Genomic DNA, 25433 nt, shown 5'->3' with positions numbered 1-25433 from the left:
TGTCCACTCTGAGCTAAGCGCGCTCCCTCCTGAGGCCTATTTCCTTTTTCCAGCACACCTCACTGTGCAGTCGGTTCATAAAAGCTGCAGACTGAATTGAGTGCATATGGGGATTATAGATATTAAAGAATAATAACTGGAGAGGTGGCAGGGGTGGAGTGTAAGAGCAACGGCGTGGCGTCGGGATTACATAAACTCTGAACTTCCCATAAACAAATCCCGTAGGATGGAGTGATTTGATTATATCTCGTGCTCTTCAATCTCAGAACACTCATCTCGTATTAGAACTGGAGCTTTCAATCTTAAAGTGCGTTTTCTTTTTCTTTTTTGTCCATCAAGGTCAAATACATAGCTGCCTCCGAGATGTTAGAACATCAATTTGTCACAATGACCTCTAACTAACACTGAACCAAACAATCCGCACGACCATCTGGACTAAAATAAACCAGCAGTTCATAGATGACGACCTTGGCTGTGTGTCTCGTTGTGTTGAAAGGTATTATGGCTTAGCGTGCGTGCAGGTCAGTTGGATTAGATGGACGCTCACTTAATACAATCCAGTCTCTGATGACCTTCACATTAGATCCCAGAGCAGAATCCAATATTCTGCTGCCCTTTGATCTAAAGGACTTTCTTTCACTCTCACTTTTCGGCCTAGGTGAAAGGCTACCGTGTGTACTACACCATGGACCCGTCCCGGCCCATGAATGAGTGGCAGATTCATAACGTCCAGGACAGCGTGATCACCACCATTCAGAGCCTCATCACCTCAGAGACGTACACCATCCAAGTCCTGGCCTTCACCTCTGTTGGGGACGGACCCTTCTCGGACCCTGTCCATGTCAAAGTCATGCCCGGAGGTAAGTGTGTGTGTGACTGTGAGTGTAAAAATAGTCTTTGGTAGATGTAAATTCACCTTGCAGAACGCTGAATAGACAATGAAGTGGTATTATTTGTTTGGGCTCCAGGCCAAGACAGTGGCCTGATGCGTTATGTTTTTGATTGTCCATCCATTCCACTCTTTTGAATACGATGTCTGAAGAAATATTTGAAAGAATTTCTTAAAAGTTGGTACAAAATTTCAGCTGCACTTGTGCCTGAAGTGATTTGTATTTGGTGGTAATAGGTCAAGGTCACTTTGCTCTTACAAGACATTTTTGGTCTTGTGAACAGGATATCACAAGATCGCCTTGAGAGAACTTCTCGTAATTTGGTGGTCAAAGGTCAATATTATACATCCTTAAAAAGCTTTTATTTTGCCTACACTTTATCTTCTACACACGTTGTTCTTGGGAAGTTGTCCACTGTAGACTTAACAAATAAGCTTCACCATTGTGAATGGATTCTACCTGCTGGGCCAGAACTTTGGAAGCTCAGCAAAAAAAAAGCAGCGATTCACGGTCATAAAAGACCTTGTGTCTCTGTGCTGTTTTTGTCCCTGCGCTGGCTGCTGTGAAGTTCCAGGTTCAATGTAAAAGATAAATAAGTCTAACATCCAGATGTCTTTTTTTTTTTTAGAGACTCATTTTGGATTCCAAAATTAATTTGAAAGAACCTGGCCCACCCCCTCAACCCCCCAAACTTAAACACCTATTTGAAATCTAAATATAGGAACAAATCTTGTGTGGTTTGATGGTGTGATGGACAGTTGTATTTCCCTTGTAAAATTATTCCCATTAATCCATTAATAATATAAACAATAATATACTTAATTAATATAGTTATAAAAGGATTTACAGTAAAAACAAAGGCAAACACAAAGATATATAAAATTTACTGAATTAATTACATTTAAAATGTTAAAATAGACATCTTATAAATATATTGTAGAATGAGAGTAAGCCCTTCCAGTGAAATAATGTATTTATCTGATCAGTGCATGCAAATAATTTACCTGTGTGAAATAAACCCATTTAATTTTAATTCAAACACATCCTTTACATATCCTCTACGTTCATGCACTGTAGGATCTCATCGGCCATAGTGATAAGCTGTTGAAGAAAGGTCCTTAACTACATCATGTTGTGTATTGTGTGCATTTTCCTGACTGTGTGTTGTTCTGTTCCTCTCAGTCCCCGGTCAGCCAGGGAAGTTTAGAGTGGGCAAGGTGACGGACACCAGCATAGAGGTGACGTGGGAGCCTGCCTACACCAAGGAGGGAATCATCAACTATGAGCTGCTCTACAAACCAGTCAAGTTTGGCAGTTTGGTAAGACCTCTCATACTCTCTATAAACCTGTCTGCTGGCTGGATTTTCTTAAAAGACAGAGGGAGAAGAAAAGATGATGGAGTAAGAAAAAAAGATTATCCTAAGCTCACGGCGTCGCTGTCTCGGCTGGCGACAGTCTCATCTCTTTCTCTCTCCAAATCTCCTTTAATGTTCCTGTTTCCCCTCCCCTCATCCCACCTCTCACTGCGTCCTTCTCTCCTCTCTCTCTCGCAGGAGAAGCTGACCTTTGGGCCGAGGACCTCTTACACAGTGGAGGGTCTAAAAGCGAACACCGAGTACTCCTTCTCCCTGGCCGCCATCTCCAGCAAAGGCATCGGCGCGTTCACTAACGAGCTGATGCAGAGGACGTCACAAGCCAGTACGTCTCACTTTGACTGGCCTCACATCATTTACCTGCAGGCACAAACACACATTTCCCACAGAATTTGGGTTGTGTTGTGTTGCTGCCTTGTACACAAATCTCATGCAAATATGTTGTCCCCTACACGCACCCTTTTTCACAAACTCACACACACACACAGACACCAACACACACAGCTTGAATTACATTGTGCTCAGCTCCTGACCTGGTAAAACCTGGGATCCATCGCCGCATCGCTCCATTTATCTTGTTTATCAACCCATGTGTCCGAGCCCCTCTACCCATCCATCTACGTTTGACTGTGCCTTTCTTCCTCCGCTCAGCTTCCCGCTTTTTTCCACAGCCAAAACATCCTGACAGATGGAGATGGAGCACCGATTAATGTTTCACTCTTCCTTTTCTTCACCCTCCTTTCACTTTTTCTACTCTATCAGTGTCTAATGTCTTTGAAAGGGCAAAACTGTCTGCCACTTATTGGCTAGCAGCCAGTGGTGAGGAGCATTAAAGGAAGGTGGCTGGCCTGCTGTGTTGACAGGTAAGTGCCGGCCAGTCGGTATTTCACCGGTTCTCTCCCTTGTCTCATTTTCTCTGCTTTTCTTCTGCGGGCAAATAAGTTTCCAGTATTTTTCGCTCCGGCGATATCAAGCCGCATTTTATAAATCTTCTCTCGAGAAGAGAAAGGAAAACCGCAGAGATAACGGAGAAAGTGGTGCAAGGAAAAGAATAAATAAAGTCGTAAAGTGTTTGAGAAAGGAAGTCCTGCGGCTCGGGGCGCTGTCGTATTTCACCGGTAAGTTTTTGTCAAGCACAATTACTCAACAGACACAAAGATTCAATCTGCGTGTCATTTGTAGAACGCAGCACAGGAGACACTAAACGCCTTGAGACCGGCTCATTTCAGTCTTGCTTCCGCAAAGAAAGGTGGTACATCGGCGGAGTTGGATGGAAAGGGGACTGGGAGGGAGGGATCAGGGAAAGGAAGGTGCCTGATAAGCAGACTATTTCATGCAGCAGAATTCATTTCTCAGGGAGGTTATGTGCGCTTTGTTATCGCCAAGCTTTGGTGCACATCTAGATTGTCCCCTGAGGCCAACAGAACAGTGGCTCTACGGCTGAGTGGATAGATACTTGAACCTGTCAGCTATGACTATTACACTCCCACACATACACACACGCAATACACTCCTGCATTCGCACACAAGCGCGGTCACCTCGGCCGTGCTCGCCCATCTGTATGTGTTTTTTTAAGGAACATTATATATGGTGAGTGATACATAGGCTGCAGAAATCTACGGTGGTGGAGGTGTGTGGTCTGTTCTCCATGTTTGATACAGTAAAGATCCCAGACTACTTCTTCTGTTTCCATTCTTGCCTTCTCTTCATCATTCTAGCCTTGACTTTATGTATTCGTCTGAGTGCCTTTTCTCATCCAGGATCTGTGTTGTTGCTGCTGTTTTATTTCAAACCTGCCTCCTAAATCCCTTCGGCCCTGTGTGAGATCTCTTTTTAGTTTGTATCCCCCTCTCTTCTCTTCACTCCGTGAAAGCCAGGGACCTGCTCCTATAGTCGGCCCATGGACAGTCTCAGACCACTCTATTATCACGAGGACTCAAGGATTATGCCACCACGGGGCCTGGTGTTGTGAAATGCGTATATTCGTCTGTGCTGCTGTGCAGTGAACTGTGAGCCCTGCTTTAGGAAGAAAGACTCTATTTGTTTTTCATTCATAAATCTGGATCCTTTCAAGCCACAAGCTACAAAGGATAAAATATAATCATCAGGTATCGGATACACATTCTCCTTGGGTATAATTAAGTTGTCCACTCAGGGTCAATACTCTTGTCTCTGGTTTATTTCATTAGGCTCTAAGTCTAACATTATGCTTTTATATTACGTGGCTGTGCCCCTTTTTTGTCTGAGCCATGTTTGTCCTTGTGTTATCTCTATCAGTTCAGTTTACCTTAGTCTTTTTATTGTTTCCTTTTTTTTATCCTTTACCACCCACCTCTGTACTGGTTTTTCCCTCTTGTGTTTTCTTTCCTCATTTGTCAACCCCTTTCTCTTGGGTCTCTTCCTGAACTATTTGCCAAATGCCCTCCTTGCCCCTTGTCCAATCAGAGCCCTCTGCTGCACCCAAGGGTGTTTCCTGCGAGAGTGCCAGCTCCACCTCGCTGAGGGTAAGGCCGCCTCCAATCGAGGGCCAGAATGGCGACTTGGCAGGTTATGAGCTGAGGTACCAGAGAGTTTCTGGGGCAGGCGGCCGTGGTCAGGGCCAGGAGTTGAAGGGGCTTCCTATCCCAGCCCAGCAGGGGCAGACAGTGGTTGAGGGGCTGGAAAAATGGAGTTGGTACAACATCACCGTGGCGGCCTCCACCACAGAGGGGACTGGACCAAGCAGTCCGACTGTGCTTTGCAGAACTGATGAGGATGGTAAGGATGAGAATCGTAGATCAGACCTGAGTGCTATTGATTGTTTAGTTGATTATTTACTGGCTAGACTGCTGGTGACTTAATTAATTCTGCATTTGTTTGTGTGTGTGTGTGCTCAGTTCCCGGCGCACCCCCTCGTCAGGTGGACGTCCAGCCACTCAACTCCTCAGCACTACGAGTCACCTGGCGATCGGTATTGCCTCGATTAAGGCTAGGCCAGATCCGAGGCTACCAGGTGCACTTCAGCCCGGCAGAGGGCGGCGAATCACGTAACCTTCCCCGCATCAAAGACCTCTTATTGGATGAGTCTCAGGTGACCACCGATGATTTAGCTGATTAAAAGATGTTCATTTATCCTATCATTTAACCTCCCTCCCTCCTTTGGCCGTTTGACTGACTCACTTCTCTCATCTGTCTCGGCTGCCTGCGGGGTGTGTCATGTCTGTGGGAGAAGATGGAGGAGGATGACTCGACTCAATACGTGAGTGCAGACATTTCATCATCTTCTCCTTTTGTTTACAGAGCTATGGAATCCTCATCAAGTTTGTCCTCCAGAGATTTAATTAGATGCTGTTATGAAACTTTTTGTGACTGTTTATCTATGAATTGCAGTGTTTGCAGACAACAGCCTCATTAGCTTGGATAGATTATTCACAATTCATTCAACAGTTAATTTCATTTGACTGTTCACTCATTTAGATTTGCCAGCATTTTAAACCTGCAAGATGGTGAGCTGTGAAGTCCAGTAGTCTGTCAATTCTTCAATTAGTTATATTTCTTTTTTGTTTGCCTCCACGCCGGCGACAGTCGGTGACATTATGTTGTTGTTATTTTCTTTTGGTCCATTGATCCGTCCGTCCCGAGAACACGATATCTCAACAGCACCTTAAGGGAATTTCTTTCAATTTGGGTCAGATGTTCAGTTTGACAAATGGATGTAATGATTAGATTTGGGTGATCAAAGGGCAAAGATCATGGTGACGGTTATCTCACAAATCATGTTTTTGGTTTCTGGAACACGATATCTCAAATCTGCCTTTAGGGAATTTCTAAATATTCTGACCAGTTGTCACCTGGACAAGGGTCACAGTGACCTCATATTATTCTGGAAATGTATGTAGACAGAAACTACACTACTTGGCGGAGGCATACAACCACAGGGGGCATCTTCTAATTTGGCCCAAAGGGCTCTAAGGGCTCCCCACTTGCAACAACAACATGAACCCTTTGCCAATAGTTGTTACCCCTATTATTGGTAACTACTGATTGGTGAAGGCAGTGAACTGGTCATGCCAGATTAAGTTTCCGAGTCATCGTATTAAACTGAACTGAATAAAGGATTTATCAGAATATAATGGTGTTATGTGTTTCCCTCACAGGAGCTGATTTTGGGTATTCTGAAACCAGAGACTGTGTACTCTGTCTCAGTCGCAGCATACACCACCAAAGGGGATGGAGCGCACAGCAAAGCCAAGCTGGTGCAGACCCTGGGGATTGGTAAGCATATGCCAAGTATACAATTCAGTGCACTAGATTTAGTAACATACTCAAGCATTGATCTTACAGTAAGCTGCATCTGCAGTAAATAAACCAACAAATCAATTCTAATTCTTCTACAACATTTACATGATATATGTTTTTTATATTTATATAATGCAATTGATTTTCTGCTGCCTCCTCTGTTGTTTGCAGTGCCTGGCCCTCCCTCACTTTGGGTGCGTCCGGGATCGGGTCCATCAGTGGTGGTGCGGTGGGCTCCTCCTACAGAGTGCTCTGATTCAGGCCCTGATGGCCGGAGGGCCCCAGTGGAAATCCAGGGCTACCGCCTACTGTTTGGCCTGAAGAATACCACTTTAAACACCACGGTGGATTTCACAAATCGGGAGAAAAACGTCACTGTCGAAAACCTCTCCCCAGGCTCCTCCTATGTCTTTGTCCTCTCTGCAAAGAGCCGAGCAGGCTATGGTGATGTAGTGCAGCAAGAAATAACAGTTCCCATGTTCCAACCCTTGGGGTACCCCAAAATATCTGACTTTGTTAATGCCACTTGCTGCTCCCTCCAGCTGTCCTGGCTGCCCCTTGCCCCAGAGGACTCCAACGGTATCATAACAGAGTACACCATAGCTTACAAAGAGGCTGGAGACCCCAATCCCTCTGCTGGCCCCAGTTCCTCTGCCTCACCAGCCCTCCCTTCTCCCCCATGGCTGATCACACTACTGGCGAGTGATACCAGCTACATCATCTTGGGCCTTAATCACAGCACAGCCTACGAGTTGCAACTCAGAGCCCACAACAAGGCAGGGCCCGGCCCCTTCAGCCCACCTCTGGTTTGCCAAACCCTGGCTCTTGAAACAGGTAGGGTGGGCCTCAGGCCTCAGGAACACCCTGCACCTTCTAAGCACTGGTTCAGCTTCACATCTCTGCTCCCCTTCCCGTGGATTTCACTCCTAAACACTTAAATAAGTAAAGTCTGGGCCAGTTCTTGCAGGTCAGTCATTCACCCCGTGCACCTCAGAGAAGCTGAGAAGTGCAAAGTCCAGGGAACCACGACTACTCCCTCAAATCTCCTACACTCACTCACTTATACCTTCATCACCTACCCTTCACCACCAGTGGGATCTGGCAGACATTTTGCTGCAAGAGCACTGCTTATCACAAACCCTCAGGTAAAAGTCAATACAGGGCTCTGATATACAGTCTCTAATATAGAAGGTAAGTGTTCAGTCTAAATTCAAGTGAAACACAGCATCTGGGGCTGGATCTGCAGGTAAGCTCTTTATCTGATAGACCTCCTGCCACCTTTTCCAAAGCCTTTGCTGACATGCCGAATTCTGAGTCCGACAAACACCACCTTACACTCTGAGAATGTGGCATGTCACATTCCTGCAGCTCTTCTGTCTCTTACTTTGACTTATTACTCTTGCCATCCACTCTCCTCATCACCTGCCCATCCTCCTAACCGTCACATCTTCTTTCCCCATAGCAGAGCTGACTGACATGTTCTCCGTTGCAGGTCTGCAGTTGGAAAGCAGAGGAGTCTTTGATGTGAATCAAATGCTTCCATCATCAGTAACTCTGTTTCTTTTTTTTTGTTTGCTTCCCAGATGTCCCAAGGAATTTTTCAGTCAATCTGGCCACTAAGACCAGTGTTCTTCTGACCTGGGAGTTTCCAGAGAGCAGCAATCCCTATCGCTTCAGTGTATGTCCATAAACTGGTGCATGTACTCACCTAATAATTATGATAATGTATTAATACGATATAGCCAGAGAGGGTTACAGAGGATGATACGTAACACCAGCATAGATTTCTGTATTTTTGGTATGTATAGTCCGTACCTTAATTAGACTCCCAACTGAGAGAATTAACCTTAGGACCTACTGTTCCACCCGAGGGATGTTGGCATCATGTAGAATTTCATTAACTCCTGCATATATTATAAAAACTGCCTACTAGCACCTCTAAAGCCCACCAATTATCATGTTGTATCTAATTTGTTTGTTGCAGACAAAAACGTTTTGCAGTGTGTCATATACTGATTCTTTGTTTCCTAGCAACTGGTCCAGGCCAAGAAATATGTTCACACTTAATAGTTAAACAACATTTAACTTTACTCTGTTGTTTTTATGGATTAACAAATGTAATATATTGTCTTGCAGATTTAAAAGTGCTTGAAGGCAGATTTTGTTAACTTCATACAGAGTCTTTGTGCTAATAGCTCTTAGCTGGCTGCTGGTGGTAGCCTTATTTAGTGGTATCATGTCTTCTCCATATCTCTCTCACAAAGCAAATAAGTAAAATTCCTAAAATGTTGGGTGTTAAAGTACTAAGTACAATGTAATATCATCAGTGTTCGATATATAAATATGCATCTTGCCTTCGATCTTACTTCCCAAACATTCTCCCGTCTGCCAGGTGGAGTATAACCGGCAAAAGGTGGAGGTGGACGCCAGGCTGAGAAAGGCAGTCATCCCAAACCTTCAGCCTGACACCAGCTACGACTTCAAGATCACTGCTCCCGAAGGCAACATGGGAGGCCTTCGCCACCGCATCACCGCCAAGACCTCTCCGCCAATCACCATCCGCCGCCCTGAAATCGATCACACCCGCGACACTGAGACCACGGTCACGATAATCCTGCCGTCGCTGGAAAATCGCACTCCTGTCAAGTAAGGCGGAAAGATGCAGTTGTCGATATCGCTATGCCTTTTAAAGTTGTTGTTGTGGCTTTCAAAGGATGTTACTGCAGTTAGATCAGATAATTGCAACCACTAAAGGTGTGTGGCATGATGATAGCCTTACCTGATTGACACGGTGTCTAGGATACCGTCCTATGAGGAGGAAACATGAAAATAGTTAAAGACATGTTTGTTACTGTGCAGCCAGTGTTATGTTGTTTGTTTTCCTCTGTTCCCAAAGGAATGTTTATGTTGTTGTGGTTCCGCTGAGGAGAGCCCGCGGCGTCATCAAACACCTCAAGAGTCCTGATGAAATGGACCTAGAAGAGGTGAGAACCACAACAATGACAGCAGCACCCACTGATGCCTGTGCCTTGAAGCAGGAGAGGACCTATAAACACATACACACACACACACAAACACACACTAACACACACACACACACACACACACACACACACACACACACACACACGCGCACACACATACATGCACACACACACACACACACACAATCCCATAGCTAAGAACTCCTGTCAGCACTTAGCCTTTTTAATTCAATATCAGCGCTTAAAAATGTGTAATTTGTTCCGGTCTGTGTGTCTTCCCTCTCTCTGTTTCTTTCACAACATTAACAATTTCCTATGTCTCATCTCTCAGCTGTTGAAAGACATCAGTCAGAGGCAGAGGGATTCCCGGCAGCAGAAGCAGGTGGACTTGCGTCGGGCTTACATCACAGCCCGTTTCACACCTGCCACCCTGCCGGCCTTCTTCACCCTGGGAGACCAGCTGGACTACGGGGGCTTTGAAAACCGAGCGCTCGAGCCGGGGCAGGAGTACGTCTTCTTCATCCTGGCTGAGCTCAACTCCACCACCGGGGTATGAAAGCCACCGCGTCACATCTCTTTTCTGTCTAGCGTTTACTGCCGTTTTCCCTCTGCCTGTGTTTGTCGTCCGCCCGCTGTCACTATACATCGTAATAAGTATGGCCTCACTGCTTGACGTCAGTCAGAGCGTCGTAAGCAAAAGGCAATAACCTTCGCATACTTCCACCAGCACTGCTAATAAAGAGCGAGTGTACCCACTGTGGCAGCAGAAGAGATATTGCCTGGTGCTCTCATGATATATATGCATTTGAATTGGAATAGAGGTAAATATACAGCTTGAATTATGATAGATTTTATTTTCTATTAGAGCACTTTCAGCCCTGGAGATGCCCTTCAAAGGTCCTTTAGAACTAATAAAAATGAACTACAGTTCACCACAAACATGAAACACTACAGACGTCAGTAAGTGCTGGTACTTTATACGTTGACTGAAATGCAAAGACAGATTTAATGTGAACTCCTATGCACATGAAACCAGTCATTACAGAAATGTCCTGTCAGTCTAATGAAAGTGCAACAGCTCTGAAACTTGTACATGTTTTCTGACCGTGTCTGGACATTTGTTTCCAGAAAATGTACGTGGCCAGCCTTTACACAGATCCAGTAATCGCCCCGGATTCAGACCCTCAGCCCCTCGACGCAGGTGACGGTCTGATCTGGGTGGTGGGACCTGTCCTGGCTGTGGTGTTCATCATCTGCATCGTCATCGCCATCCTCCTTTACAAAAAGTGAGTAGGATGAACTGTCAAATTTAGAGACTTGAGACGAACTAAGACTTTTTTGGTCAGGCTGCAGGTAAATGCCACAGCAGCTTTGATTTATTACTCTCAGTGGCTTTACAGGCTGGCTTTACTTTATATTTTCTTAAGGTCAGCAAATTGCATGATAACAGCCACGTCTGTCTTTCCAAACATTTCACACATAACAAGAGTGTGTGTGTGTTTTGGGATGTTTAAATCTTCAATAAGGCATCACACATTTATAGTTTGAGTTTCAGAACATTTCACACAACAAAAGAATATCACCAGCCTTCTGTCCAGCATCCTCCTACAAGCGCTCCATTTTCAGTCTGATATTCATCAAATTTTCTCCAGTTTAGAAGTTTTGTTCTCCCCTCAGGCAGCTATCAAACAGCCTAACCCTGCTGTGGGCTCGTGATATCTGCTGCAGGCCATCAAGCTTTTGAATACTAATGCAAAATATTGATTTTCCTCTCTAACAATCTGTCTGTTTCCTTCCTTTTCTTCCTCTAATTATTCCTTTGCTCGCTCTTGTTTCACTGGAAGCAGCAAACCCGACAGGTAAGATTAAATCAAGCTCTTTGTTCCTTTTAACCCGCAGCAATTACATGATACCAGAGAAACTCGTACCAAGCCGCAAAAGACGGCACATCAGTTAATGCACTTTTCACTGGAATCAAGTAGCCGTGCCAAGGATGTGTCAGAAATGAGTCTGGTATTCTCCCCCTGGTTGAATTCTCTCCCTGGTTGTTTGCATGTGCTAATTGCTCTTTTGATTTACTGGTTTCTGAGCAGCAAGCGCAAGGACTCGGAGCCCGGAACCAAGAGCCTTTTGGGTAATGCAGAGATGATGGCCCATCATCCAACGGACCCCGTGGAGATGAGACGCATCAACTTCCAGACTCCCGGTACGAAGCCCACACACGGACACCCAGACACACATTCTTTGCCCCCGCATAATAAACTAAGCTTCCCATTGCTCATCGTTTGATGATGAAATATTCATGCAGCTAATTTTAATATCTGTAACATCATGCAGACAAGATTGTTCAAATCCTCCTCCGCCTCAACCAACGCACGATCCAGCTTCCGGTTCTCTCTCAGAGCAAAATGGCCACTGCCCAGGTACTACAGGCAGCGTCAAGTCACGGCTGAGTCATAACGGTGTGACAACATCTCATCATCTCCGCTCGCCCACAATCCACATGCTGTGCTGCAGACAGCGCATCAGAACAGACAGATTCACAGAAATCAGTCTTTATCAGGTTTCTGAGTGGAGCTCACTGGTGGTAATGATTTGTTGTATCATAGGTGTGTGATCATTTAATAAAGAGGATCGACATTGTCCTCGCCAGCGTCACCAAGAAATCTCCCACTGTGAAGTAACTACATGGATTTTGCTGCTCCCTACCCCCCCGCTGAGGAGGATCTGACAACACAGCTGCTCTGGTTGTGGCATCAGGCCAGTGATGTTCAATTAGCAGCACCAGCTTCCATGGAATTGAATCACTCTTCTCACTTTATTTTTTGTGGCTGCGGTTCATGAAAGCTTCCCTGTTGAAGAGGGGACGCGACGTGTCAACACCGCGACAAGATGAGCCACAGCACAAAGGTTTAGAAGTTCCCTGCCAGGATGAATCAATGATGGCATTTTCATTTCATCCATAGATGAAGGATACTTTTTTCAACATGTTCCTGGGAAGGAAAGTAGAACCCACAGAATAAAGCAGCGCCGCTTTTCTATCATGAGATATATTTCTTAAGCTCCCTCCACACACACTTCTCCTCCCCTGAGATTTGAGCCTTTGAGATTCTCGACAAAGATGAAATTTGTCCGAGAAACTGGCCGATTGTATCTGAGGTTATTTCGGTGGTGACGGGAGCGTTTGTGGTGATAACCTGCGGATGCTGCGGGTGCTGCAGCAGAAGATAATAACCGTTGACATGAGCCGGTTTTTGACAGCTGAAGCGGCAGAATGACATAAGTGTTTTTTTTTTATAGCACAGAGAGATGCATAACAATCCGAGACACACCAGGAATGCATTCTGACATCGGTGCTAAATGGATTGTTTGTTGTATGCAGAGCAGAGTTACTCTGATTTATTGTTGAAGCTATTTTCCTTTTGAATGGAGAATGGATTGCTATAGCGCTCCCCTTTCTCCTGCTGTGAAAAGAATCGTCTGCAGGAGGCATAGGTTGCTTCCACTGTGTGTGTGTGTGTGTGTGTGTGTGTGTGTGTGTGTGTGTGTGTGTGTGTGTGTGTGTGTGTGTGTGTGTGTGTGTGTGTGTGTGTGTGTGTGTGTGTGTGTGTGTGTGTGTGTGAGACGTGTGTGTGTGTGAGACGTGTGTGTGTGCGCACAGCCCTCCTAATTAGTGTTCAGTCTGTGTTTGTTTTCTCTGAGTCGTTGCTCCTCTGATCACATAGAAAGCAATTCATCAAAGAAAAACAATTTACAAACAAGACCTGCCTCACTTTGTCGTCGCACATGGATCAAAATGGATTTTCTGCCTCAGCGTGTTCCTTCATCATATGTGATATGTTCCCTGATTGCATAATTATCATCACGTCTTTGCAAGTTGAGGGATGTCAGCCTGGAGTAATGTGGGTTATGCCGCTGAGCTTGTCTTCACCTCTGACCCTTGTTGTAAACGCAGGAATGATGAGCCATCCCCAAGTCCCCATCAGCGAGCTGGCGGAGCACATCGAGCTCCTGAAAGCCAACGACAACCTGAGACTCTCGCAGGAGTACGAGGTGAGAAGCCGCTCACTATTCCTCGAATCGAAAACGTTCTCATTTCTCAGAGATGTTAAGCCTGTTAAGCCTCCGCTTCATAAAGCAAATCTTATTTAACATTTGTAGCTCAGCGTGCAGACTATATGTTCATGATTTATTCAGTGGAGCAATTAATTGCTGCAACTCGTCAACAGTACAGTGCACTCGCTTTCCATCAAGCTCAGATACACTACTTCACTGCTAATGTGTGTTTGTGTGTGTGTGTGTGTGTGTGTGTGTATTTGTGTGTGTCCCCAGTCCATCGACCCGAGTCAGCAGTTCACCTGGGAACATTCCAACCTGGAGGTCAACAAGCCCAAAAACCGCTATGCTAATGTGATCGCGTACGACCACACCAGAGTCGTCCTGGCTCCCATCGATGGTAAAAGACGAGCGAGTAGAGGAAGATGTTTAGAGATTCTAATGGGAGCGTCTGAGTGTGTTTGTGTTCAGGTAGAGTGAGCAATGGGGGGGAGGGGGGGGGGGAGAGAGAGGTAGAGGGAGCACTGCATGATGGATGAAATCTGGAATTGCAAACTGTGCTCCGGCTTTGTGCAGTGGCATGAGACTGACAAACAGCGTGAGTGCATTCAAGTGCAGCCAGCACTCCTCCAGAACAAGAAGGGGGAGAATGGATTTGATCTGGAGCTCATGAATTTACACCGACGCAGTCTTGTTTGTTTGTCGTCGTCCTGCTAGTCATCCAGCCGCTGCCTGTGTGAGGCCACGCTTCGAGACGAACACCTCGTTATGGCGGCTGGATGTCATCCACTGAGGTTAATTTGTCGTGTCACTTGATGCAGAACGCAGTTTAGTAAAGAGCCTCTCGTCTGCAGGTATCCTGGGGAGCGACTACATCAACGCCAACTACGTGGACGGCTACAGGAAGCAGAATGCCTACATCGCTACCCAGGGGCCACTGGGGGAGACGTTTGGGGACTTCTGGAGGATGGTGTGGGAGCAGCGGGCCGCCTCTGTTGTCATGATGACGCGCCTGGAGGAGAAGTCGCGGGTAAAAAAATCAGGCCTTTGCCTACTGACCTATTTCAACAACATTCATTATCGCGATTACTGTTACATTCTAATAGTGTATATACGCAGCTGCTATTTCAACCCAGTCTCATCAGAAAATGTTCAATGGCAACGTTGGTCCACTTGGACCGACGTTACCATCTCACAATCTGGCCTCTCAGATTGTGAGATGGTAACATTTAGTCCTCCCATTGTTTTGCATTGGCGTGTTCTCACGTCACGTGACTCAAGCTCCCGTCTGCGGAGAGGAAAACATGGCGGAGATTCCTTGTTTTTTCAGATAAAAATATAATTTTGTAACTTAGTTTGGGCATAAAAATACATTCTGACACCATTTCTAGCGAGAAATGTGCTCTTTGCTTCCACAGTCTTCAGCCAGTTCGTGCTTATGATAAATATTTTAATAGTTATCACGCATGTTTTTATCGTTGCTATGATGGTTGCCATGGCACCACGGGCGCAGCTTGGTGTTTAAATCACAGTCCCTGCGTGGTGTCCTTCAGTGATCGTGAATGTTATTCATGTTATATAATAGTAATATTTGAGGCTAGATTACATCTCTAATGAGAAGGATCCTGCGAATCTGCTCATACCGAGGCCGGCCCGAGTGCGCGACCGGACAGAGTGGCGCGAGCCGAGCGGCCCAAGCGGCGCGAGCGCGCGAGCGGCCCGAGCGCGCGAGCGGACATGACGTGTGGCTGTCGTAAAAACCCTATTTGTAAACAACCAGCCCTTTAACTCGGGGCTGCGTCATAAACACGGCGCGCTTGGAAGACCACGATGTCATCTCCCTTCTGTCAGGTAAGTAGTTTATTGTTTTTAAAGATCGTTACGATCTAGGTTTACAGTCCGAGTGCGGAGAGAGTCCGTCAATCCACACTATGGACGCTGTTCATCAGCTAATACGCCATTGTTAGCCACATGCTTCAGCCCACGGTAGCCTGTGCTACCTGGGAGGTGAATACATGGTTGTTGAAAGCAGTTCAAGACGCTTAGCTCATCATTGAGGGACGCTACAATATAAATATAAACATGAATTTGATTTATGAATGCTTTAGATTAATAAGGAGTGTATTTGTCTACCATTACTCCACAATATCAGGTCAATTTGGTTTAATGTATAGTATGCACTATGACAATAATGTTTCCATGTTATGGAGTTGCGATTCATTTTATAAAACAATTGCTATGTTCTGTTTTTTAATCAAGGAGGATCCAAGTGAAGCTACAGGAGTTTCATTAACGTCAACAACATGGACCAAACAGTTTGTTTTGCTTGATGAAGAGCAGGAAGGGCAGCCTGGAGAGAAAGAGAAGCCGGGTTGAGCCCACTACCATCATCCACGTACCACGAGGAAGATGAGGGAGAGAAATGATCCTACCATTAAAGAGGTACTTTTAAGTTACATACCAGAAAAAACATTTTATATAATTTGCCAAATATACATTTTTATTAAATCCCCAAAGTACACTTGCTGAAATACAAGTTAATATCACACTGAAAGAATTTTGATCAATCATGCTTCCCTGCTGTGATTGTTTAACTAGGAAAACAACTTTTTCCACAGGAAGGCAAGTAAATTTAAGGAATACATGTGCAAAGTTTTCCTCTGTTATGTATAATGATGACCCCCATCAAACATAATGTTAGCAATATTTACACCTTTTAATTTATACTGTTTATTTCTGTCTACATGTGTGAATTTGCCTTCATTAGTTTCAGAAAAGAGCGATGATGTATCGGTCAGTGGGCGGCAGCACGAGACTCCGCAAACTAGTCTGTAAGCAAAGCAGACGAAGGCATCGAGGTTGCGGCCTGCCATCATTGTTATTTTGCTTAAGGGACTGAATATGTTTCATGTAGAAATATTAGCATTTCCCTTATATCTACCAAAACTGCTTGTTTCACAGACTGCAGTTTTGTTTTGATCCGATGTGGTGTGCAAATACAACCGTATCTGCAATGGGTTGTGGGGCATTAACATTTGTAACTCTAATTTTGTTTTGACAGACTGTGAAAAGAACGTTGAGAACATCACCACTCTACAGGAAGACACAGTCCAGTAATGGGTGTCAGAAGTTCAGTAGTGAACGACAGGTACTGTGGAAAAATATGTGTCATTGTTGTACAATGTCCTTTGACTCTGTTTAAACAAGGTCAACACAAAAAGGTTTGATTGTAAACTGATATCGGTATGAATTCATGTTATTCTCCTCGTCAAAAGAAACAAACAATCCAAATTACCTGCAGAAAGCCCTTGATGGACGCTTCAGCTGCATCGTCAGACTGGTGAGACAGCAAGATGCCAACTTTAATGCCAATTTATTTGTGTAACATTCTGTGACCAAATGTATAGATAACTTTTTGTAGATTGTAAAAATAGATAACCCATTTATTACAAAAAAACTACACTAGAATTATCGCACTGCGTTGTATGACTCCGCTAACCAGAGCAGTGTCCGTCTACATATTTCTACATATTTTCTCTCATATAAATTACACTGTATCTCTTGACAACTGAAACCATAAGATGAGGTCAGTGTGGCCTTGACCTTTTTACTTTAAGACAAATACAAAGTTAGACAATCCGAAAACATGCAGTTATGCCTCCGGCGACTCGCTATTGCAGAGGCATTAAAACCGTAGTGTAGTAGATTGGATTTTATTGGTGTTACATTGGACATCTTGTATGGGTACACCAAAAAATATATTTGGTTTCACATTCTAGATGGCAATAAGCAGAGTCATCAACTCAGGAAAAATATTTCTGTAGAAAAGAAAGCCTTGTATGTGTGTATGTATACATACACACAAACGCACAATTGAGACGTTTTTGTCTTTTATCATATATTCTCAGGCAGTTCTGATGCATTTACTGAGAGGGGACGTGAGGGCCTACTCTGCGTGCTCAGAGTTCAAGCCCAGCAGGCTGCAGCGGGCCTGACATATTCTGGAACAGCAGCACAGTCTTTGGATGACTCCTCTGAAGATGAAAACATGGCGAGGTACTTCTCCACTGATGAAGAACTGTGAGGGCTGTGATTAGCTACACTCTCTTGCTACAAGGCTACTCATGCTACTCCCTGGCAGCCTTAGGAAGGCATTAGCTTGCTGTGTGGTAGCTGTTAGCTTCAGCATTTTTAGTTTTTAGTGGCCTGTCTGACGTTTATGTTAAAAAAAAATCAGAGGGAACCATCTTCATAATTTAACACTATGGTTTGTTTGTGTCCTTCAGTTCTTCTCAAGAGAAGCAGTACAGGTGTGCCTCAGCTCCACGGTCCCTCCTGCAGCCTCCGCTCCTGATGCTAACCTCATGTCTCCATCACACCAAGCAGCAGACCTGGATTGACAGACCTTTCTCCAGAGCTGCCCCCTCCCTCTGAAACCCCCCTCTCCAAAACACTATTTGTGTAGTTTTTAAAGTATTTTTTGCATGAGAATTGTTGATCATAACATTTCCAGCAGATGCCTTAATATAATGTTTGTGCACAATAAATGACATTGATCATAACATAATGGTATTTCCTTGCACTTCTACACCATGATATTGTCAGATAAGATGCTGATTACATTAAAGCAGTGAATGCTCTGCTTTAAGCAACATAAACACACAATGATTCAATGGATCTGAAGTAGAATGGGCACATTACATTCTGTAGAGAATGCCTCAGTTATGGAAGTCAGAAAATAACTTTCTTTATCTGAGGTTCCAGCCATTTATAGTCACAGCAAAGCACACAGGTCTGGTTGTCTAAGTGGCGCCCATATCATTGTTTAAGATGTGTAACATCAAGTTTGTGTTTCAGTGCAAAATTAGTCATTAGTCAAGAGTTCACCATCTTGTTTACACTAAAATTAGGTGACCCAGATGTTTCACAATGCAATCTGATAAGGTCTTATGAGAAACATTCTTAACATTAAAGAAATCAACACAGAGGATAGCAATATCTGTTTGACTTTAATCAGTAGCTGGTAATCGGCAGCCTGACTTATTCAAACACATTAATACTACAATGAATGAGGCAGGGCCTTCTATCAGAAATCAACTATATCGTCACGTTATGTTTCTCTTGAGCACATGGAAATTACCTTCAGCTTCCACTTACTGTCACCTGAACCATACTGTTATTTCTGTATCTACAGTGACTTTTAGGAAAACATATACTAGAGGGCAATGTATAAACATTAATACATCTTATTTATATAGAGCTTTTCAAGAAGTGCAAGTACTAAACTGAGGGAAAGCTAATACAAACAATATATATATATCTTATTTCCATGTGCCAGGACAGCCTCACACTTGGATATAAACCAATTTTAGAATACATTTGCTTATACTGGAGATCTTTTAAATTAATGTCCCAGAAATGATTTCTGATGGAAAACCCCTGCCTTATTCATTGTAGTATTAATGTGTTTGAATAAGTCAGGCCGCTGATTATCAGCTACGGATTAAAGTCAAACAGATATTGCCATCCTCTGTGTTGATTTCTTTAATGTTAAGAATGTTTCTCATAAGACCTTATCAGATTGCATTGTGAAACATCTGGGTCACCTAATTTTAGTGTAAAGAAGAAGGTGAACTCTTGACTAATGACTAATTTTGCACTGAAACACAAACTTGATGTTACACATCTTAAACAATATGATATGGGCGCCACTTAGACAACCAGACCTGTGTGCTTTGCTGTGACTATAAATGACTGGAACCTCAGATAAAGAAAGTTATTTTCTGACTTCCATAACTGAGGCATTCTCTACAGAATGTAATGTGCCCATTCTACTTCAGATCCATTGAATCATTGTGTGTTTATGTTGCTTAAAGCAGAGCATTCACTGCTTTAATGTAATCAGCATCTTATCTGACAATATCATGGTGTAGAAGTGCAAGGAAATACCATTATGTTATGATCAATGTCATTTATTGTGCACAAACATTATATTAAGGCATCTGCTGGAAATGTTATGATCAACAATTCTCATGCAAAAAATACTTTAAAAACTACACAAATAGTGTTTTGGAGAGGGGGGTTTCAGAGGGAGGGGGCAGCTCTGGAGAAAGGTCTGTCAATCCAGGTCTGCTGCTTGGTGTGATGGAGACATGAGGTTAGCATCAGGAGCGGAGGCTGCAGGAGGGACCGTGGAGCTGAGGCACACCTGTACTGCTTCTCTTGAGAAGAACTGAAGGACACAAACAAACCATAGTGTTAAATTATGAAGATGGTTCCCTCTGATTTTTTTTTAACATAAACGTCAGACAGGCCACTAAAAACTAAAAATGCTGAAGCTAACAGCTACCACACAGCAAGCTAATGCCTTCCTAAGGCTGCCAGGGAGTAGCATGAGTAGCCTTGTAGCAAGAGAGTGTAGCTAATCACAGCCCTCACAGTTCTTCATCAGTGGAGAAGTACCTCGCCATGTTTTCATCTTCAGAGGAGTCATCCAAAGACTGTGCTGCTGTTCCAGAATATGTCAGGCCCGCTGCAGCCTGCTGGGCTTGAACTCTGAGCACGCAGAGTAGGCCCTCACGTCCCCTCTCAGTAAATGCATCAGAACTGCCTGAGAATATATGATAAAAGACAAAAACGTCTCAATTGTGCGTTTGTGTGTATGTATACATACACACATACAAGGCTTTCTTTTCTACAGAAATATTTTTCCTGAGTTGATGACTCTGCTTATTGCCATCTAGAATGTGAAACCAAATATATTTTTTGGTGTACCCATACAAGATGTCCAATGTAACACCAATAAAATCCAATCTACTACACTACGGTTTTAATGCCTCTGCAATAGCGAGTCGCCGGAGGCATAACTGCATGTTTTCGGATTGTCTAACTTTGTATTTGTCTTAAAGTAAAAAGGTCAAGGCCACACTGACCTCATCTTATGGTTTCAGTTGTCAAGAGATACAGTGTAATTTATATGAGAGAAAATATGTAGAAATATGTAGACGGACACTGCTCTGGTTAGCGGAGTCATACAACGCAGTGCGATAATTCTAGTGTAGTTTTTTTGTAATAAATGGGTTATCTATTTTTACAATCTACAAAAAGTTATCTATACATTTGGTCACAGAATGTTACACAAATAAATTGGCATTAAAGTTGGCATCTTGCTGTCTCACCAGTCTGACGATGCAGCTGAAGCGTCCATCAAGGGCTTTCTGCAGGTAATTTGGATTGTTTGTTTCTTTTGACGAGGAGAATAACATGAATTCATACCGATATCAGTTTACAATCAAACCTTTTTGTGTTGACCTTGTTTAAACAGAGTCAAAGGACATTGTACAACAATGACACATATTTTTCCACAGTACCTGTCGTTCACTACTGAACTTCTGACACCCATTACTGGACTGTGTCTTCCTGTAGAGTGGTGATGTTCTCAACGTTCTTTTCACAGTCTGTCAAAACAAAATTAGAGTTACAAATGTTAATGCCCCACAACCCATTGCAGATACGGTTGTATTTGCACACCACATCAGCTCAAAACAAAACTGCAGTCTGTGAAACAAGCAGTTTTGGTAGATATAAGGGAAATGCTAATATTTCTACATGAAACATATTCAGTCCCTTAAGCAAAATAACAATGATGGCAGGCCGCAACCTCGATGCCTTCGTCTGCTTTGCTTACAGACTAGTTTGCGGAGTCTCGTGCTGCCGCCCACTGACCGATACATCATCGCTCTTTTCTGAAACTAATGAAGGCAAATTCACACATGTAGACAGAAATAAACAGTATAAATTAAAAGGTGTAAATATTGCTAACATTATGTTTGATGGGGGTCATCATTATACATAACAGAGGAAAACTTTGCACATGTATTCCTTAAATTTACTTGCCTTCCTGTGGAAAAAGTTGTTTTCCTAGTTAAACAATCACAGCAGGGAAGCATGATTGATCAAAATTCTTTCAGTGTGATATTAACTTGTATTTCAGCAAGTGTACTTTGGGGATTTAATAAAAATGTATATTTGGCAAATTATATAAAATGTTTTTTCTGGTATGTAACTTAAAAGTACCTCTTTAATGGTAGGATCATTTCTCTCCCTCATCTTCCTCGTGGTACGTGGATGATGGTAGTGGGCTCAACCCGGCTTCTCTTTCTCTCCAGGCTGCCCTTCCTGCTCTTCATCAAGCAAAACAAACTGTTTGGTCCAAGTTGTTGACGTTAATGAAACTCCTGTAGCTTCACTTGTATCCTCCTTGATTAAAAAACAGAACATAGCAATTGTTTTATAAAATGAATCGCAACTCCATAACATGGAAACATTATTGTCATAGTGCATACTATACATTAAACCAAATTGACCTGATATTGTGGAGTAATGGTAGACAAATACACTCCTTATTAATCTAAAGCATTCATAAATCAAATTCATGTTTATATTTATATTGTAGCGTCCCTCAATGATGAGCTAAGCGTCTTGAACTGCTTTCAACAACCATGTATTCACCTCCCAGGTAGCACAGGCTACCGTGGGCTGAAGCATGTGGCTAACAATGGCGTATTAGCTGATGAACAGCGTCCATAGTGTGGATTGACGGACTCTCTCCGCACTCGGACTGTAAACCTAGATCGTAACGATCTTTAAAAACAATAAACTACTTACCTGACAGAAGGGAGATGACATCGTGGTCTTCCAAGCGCGCCGTGTTTATGACGCAGCCCCGAGTTAAAGGGCTGGTTGTTTACAAATAGGGTTTTTACGACAGCCACACGTCATGTCCGCTCGCGCGCTCGGGCCGCTCGCGCGCTCGCGCCGCTTGGGCCGCTCGGCTCGCGCCACTCTGTCCGGTCGCGCACTCGGGCCGGCCTCGGTATGAGCAGATTCGCAGGATCCTTCTCATTAGAGATGTAATCTAGCCTCAAATATTACTATTATATAACATGAATAACATTCACGATCACTGAAGGACACCACGCAGGGACTGTGATTTAAACACCAAGCTGCGCCCGTGGTGCCATGGCAACCATCATAGCAACGATAAAAACATGCGTGATAACTATTAAAATATTTATCATAAGCACGAACTGGCTGAAGACTGTGGAAGCAAAGAGCACATTTCTCGCTAGAAATGGTGTCAGAATGTATTTTTATGCCCAAACTAAGTTACAAAATTATATTTTTATCTGAAAAAACAAGGAATCTCCGCCATGTTTTCCTCTCCGCAGACGGGAGCTTGAGTCACGTGACGTGAGAACACGCCAATGCAAAACAATGGGAGGACTAAATGTTACCATCTCACAATCTGAGAGGCCAGATTGTGAGATGGTAACGTCGGTCCAAGTGGACCAACGTTGCCATTGAACATTTTCTGATGAGACTGGGTTGGCTATTTCTAGGTCGAGTCTATTATGGGGTATCCAGTCCAGTCTGGAAACAATAACTTTCTTGTATCCGTGTAGATAAAGTGTGATCAGTACTGGCCCAGCCGCGGCACGGACACACACGGGATGATCCAGGTCACCCTGCTGGACACGATGGAGCTGGCCACTTTCTGCGTCCGCACCCTGTCCCTACATAAGGTAAATGTCTTTGCTCTTCCCCTCCGGTTTCCACCTTTGACTCACCACTCTGCCCTCTCCTCTAATTTACTGTTGCCTTCGCTGATCACTTGACTTTACGGTTGGGATCCAGAGGGTAATCGATTAGTCGGGGCTTCTTGGAGTGTTCAAACCAGGCCAGCCCTCCTGTGTCAGGTGCTGAGATGTGATCACCGTCGGAGGCAGAGCTCTGTCTTCCAGCGGAGGGCTAATCGAGGAGCGGCAGACTGGCGTGTCTCTGTGGCCTACTTACAGAACACAGGAACTAGGCCAAGTGCAGCTTCCAAGTGTTGCAGCCCTTCTCTGAATGTTTGTTGATGTGTTGTGAAACGTCAAATTAGGAGACACGTCTGACAGTAGAGAACAATGCACCTGAAATATTCAGCAACTTGTTTCAAGCTCATGTTCAATGCAGGAATATTTGAGATATAAACAGTGTCATTTTTTCCTGAATACAAATAAAAGGCTTCCTAAATGCACTGTATGAAGAAGAATGTAATAATAATATTCCAATGTTGCTGTGAGGATGAAGCTTACTCATGTGTATGTACAGACGATGATGATTTCAGGGTTAGTGACAACAGTTGTCTGTGCCTGTGTCCTACGTCAGAGCGGCAGCAGTGAGCGGAGAGAGGTGCGTCAGTTCCAGTTCACATCCTGGCCAGATCACGGTGTGCCAGAGTATCCCACCCCCTTCCTCAACTTCCTCCGCAGGGTCAAAGCCTGCAACCCACCCGACGCCGGACCCATCATCGCTCACTGCAGGTACATCACTGTAACTGAACATTATATTAACCTTAAATACAACTTGTATAACCTTACTTCATTACAACCTTAAAACACATTCAAATTCTTCACCTAAAGACTTCATGATTTAAGTTCCGTCATGTTAATGTGACTGTGTAAACAGCTGTAGGTCCCCACAGCATGTGTAAGACCGAGACCACACATGGTGCCTAGTAGTTGAATAATGTAGTTACACTTCCTCCACTGGCAAGCACCACTTTTTTTAACACTTTGTATAATTATGATGTCATTTATAATCTATAATGACAGGTATAAACTCTAAAATCTATCAAATAATTCATCTGAAATCTTATACTTCTCTTCTAGAAAATATTGAAGGAAATGTTAGCTTGTCTATGTATTTGTATCTCTGTCTGTCCAAATGCTGCACTCACACACACACAAACACACACACAGAAAGACACACGTTTCTCTTAAAGAAATAGTTTCACATTTGACATTCTTTTGACTTGCTTTCTTGCCGAGAATTAGATGAGATTTGTATGACGCTTCAAAATGGATTAAATCAAGGATTACTCAACAATCAGAATCACTAATTACTCTTCCTGTACCAAAGGGCCATAGGGGACCAAAAACAGTTTTTCAATTTTAGGTTAATCCAAACAAAATCCCCAAATCAAATAATGATAATTTTTGCAAATTCAAAATGTGATGTGGGGTTGTCAGCAGGGAGTTGTGTTCACGCTGTGAGCATGCATTATATAGTTATGTATAATATATATAATTTACACACTCAGATTTCACTTAAATAAAACATGTAGGCCAAATATAGTTCAATGGACTCTGTCATGAAGCTTTTTATCTCGCTACAGAAAGTGAATATGTGTGTTTCCCAAAATGCCAAATTATTATTTTTAAATTAAATGCCTTAAGCGGTCAACTCACATCCCTTTTATTCCCCCCCCCCCATCAGTGCTGGGGTCGGTCGCACCGGTTGCTTCATCGTCATCGACGCCATGCTCGAACGCATCCGACATGAACGCACCGTGGACATTTACGGCCACGTGACCCTGATGCGCTCGCAGAGGAACTACATGGTGCAGACGGAGGACCAGTACAGCTTCATTCACGAGGCCTTGCTGGAGGCCGTGGCCTGTGGCAACACGGAGGTGGCCGCCAGGAGTCTGTACTCCTACATGCAGAAGCTGTCGAAGGTGGAGACCGGAGAGCACGTCACCGGCATGGAGCTGGAGTTTAAGGTGAGAGAGAGAGCCCAGGGGGAAAGGGTTTGAATTATAGGGTTGGCTAAATTCAATTCAGAGGTTTTGTCTGGGAAGAAGAGGAGATTAGTGGTTTATAAATTTTTGATTTGTGCAGGCACCTTTAAGTTTTTGATTGTATGCATGCACTTGTTTACTACCAATTCCTCATTATGGATTACTTGTTTCTTTACTTCATTTAAATAGGGACAGTGCTCATTAATCAGACAAAACACTGTAAAT

The 25433-nt window shown here is 43.7% G+C and overlaps 1 protein-coding gene and 2 long non-coding RNA genes across 5 annotated transcripts in view; 2 read left to right on the top strand and 1 right to left on the bottom strand.

The window, feature by feature from the left end:
* The window catches only part of LOC128455041 (receptor-type tyrosine-protein phosphatase S), a 63350-nt gene that overhangs the window by 32116 nt on the left and 5801 nt on the right, over positions 1 to 25433 (top strand). Inside the window, exons 10-30 of the mRNA XM_053438669.1 lie at positions 659 to 860; positions 2073 to 2209; positions 2444 to 2588; positions 4710 to 5021; positions 5141 to 5334; positions 5476 to 5502; positions 6401 to 6518; positions 6714 to 7376; positions 8126 to 8220; positions 8935 to 9188; positions 9439 to 9526; positions 9858 to 10076; positions 10655 to 10812; positions 11371 to 11385; positions 11620 to 11732; positions 13482 to 13579; positions 13859 to 13997; positions 14416 to 14612; positions 23047 to 23166; positions 23795 to 23949; positions 24905 to 25190. Coding sequence (XP_053294644.1) covers positions 659 to 860; positions 2073 to 2209; positions 2444 to 2588; positions 4710 to 5021; positions 5141 to 5334; positions 5476 to 5502; positions 6401 to 6518; positions 6714 to 7376; positions 8126 to 8220; positions 8935 to 9188; positions 9439 to 9526; positions 9858 to 10076; positions 10655 to 10812; positions 11371 to 11385; positions 11620 to 11732; positions 13482 to 13579; positions 13859 to 13997; positions 14416 to 14612; positions 23047 to 23166; positions 23795 to 23949; positions 24905 to 25190 — 3735 coding nt within the window. The remainder of the gene's footprint in view (positions 1 to 658; positions 861 to 2072; positions 2210 to 2443; positions 2589 to 4709; positions 5022 to 5140; positions 5335 to 5475; positions 5503 to 6400; positions 6519 to 6713; positions 7377 to 8125; positions 8221 to 8934; positions 9189 to 9438; positions 9527 to 9857; positions 10077 to 10654; positions 10813 to 11370; positions 11386 to 11619; positions 11733 to 13481; positions 13580 to 13858; positions 13998 to 14415; positions 14613 to 23046; positions 23167 to 23794; positions 23950 to 24904; positions 25191 to 25433) is intronic.
* Positions 15333 to 18149, top strand: LOC128455042 (uncharacterized). 2 transcript variants are annotated; one of them, XR_008341670.1, is made up of 6 exons: positions 15333 to 15433; positions 15842 to 16024; positions 16644 to 16730; positions 16858 to 16922; positions 17491 to 17638; positions 17869 to 18149. It is a non-coding gene; the product is annotated as an uncharacterized LOC128455042 (long non-coding RNA). The 2 variants fall into 2 exon arrangements; XR_008341669.1 differs by having other exon boundaries at positions 16644 to 17638.
* LOC128455043 (uncharacterized) lies at positions 19556 to 22351 on the bottom strand. Of its 2 annotated transcripts, XR_008341672.1 has the most exons (6): positions 22250 to 22351; positions 21659 to 21841; positions 20953 to 21039; positions 20761 to 20825; positions 20045 to 20192; positions 19556 to 19814 (listed from the first exon to the last, which is right to left on the bottom strand). It is a non-coding gene; the product is annotated as an uncharacterized LOC128455043 (long non-coding RNA). The 2 variants fall into 2 exon arrangements; XR_008341671.1 differs by having other exon boundaries at positions 20045 to 21039.

Source organism: Pleuronectes platessa, chromosome 13 (genome assembly GCF_947347685.1).
Source record: "Pleuronectes platessa chromosome 13, fPlePla1.1, whole genome shotgun sequence".
NCBI classification, from domain to species: Eukaryota; Metazoa; Chordata; class Actinopteri; order Pleuronectiformes; family Pleuronectidae; genus Pleuronectes; species Pleuronectes platessa.
Note: the sequence above shows the minus strand (reverse complement) of the source record. Positions and strands in the feature narration are given on the sequence as shown.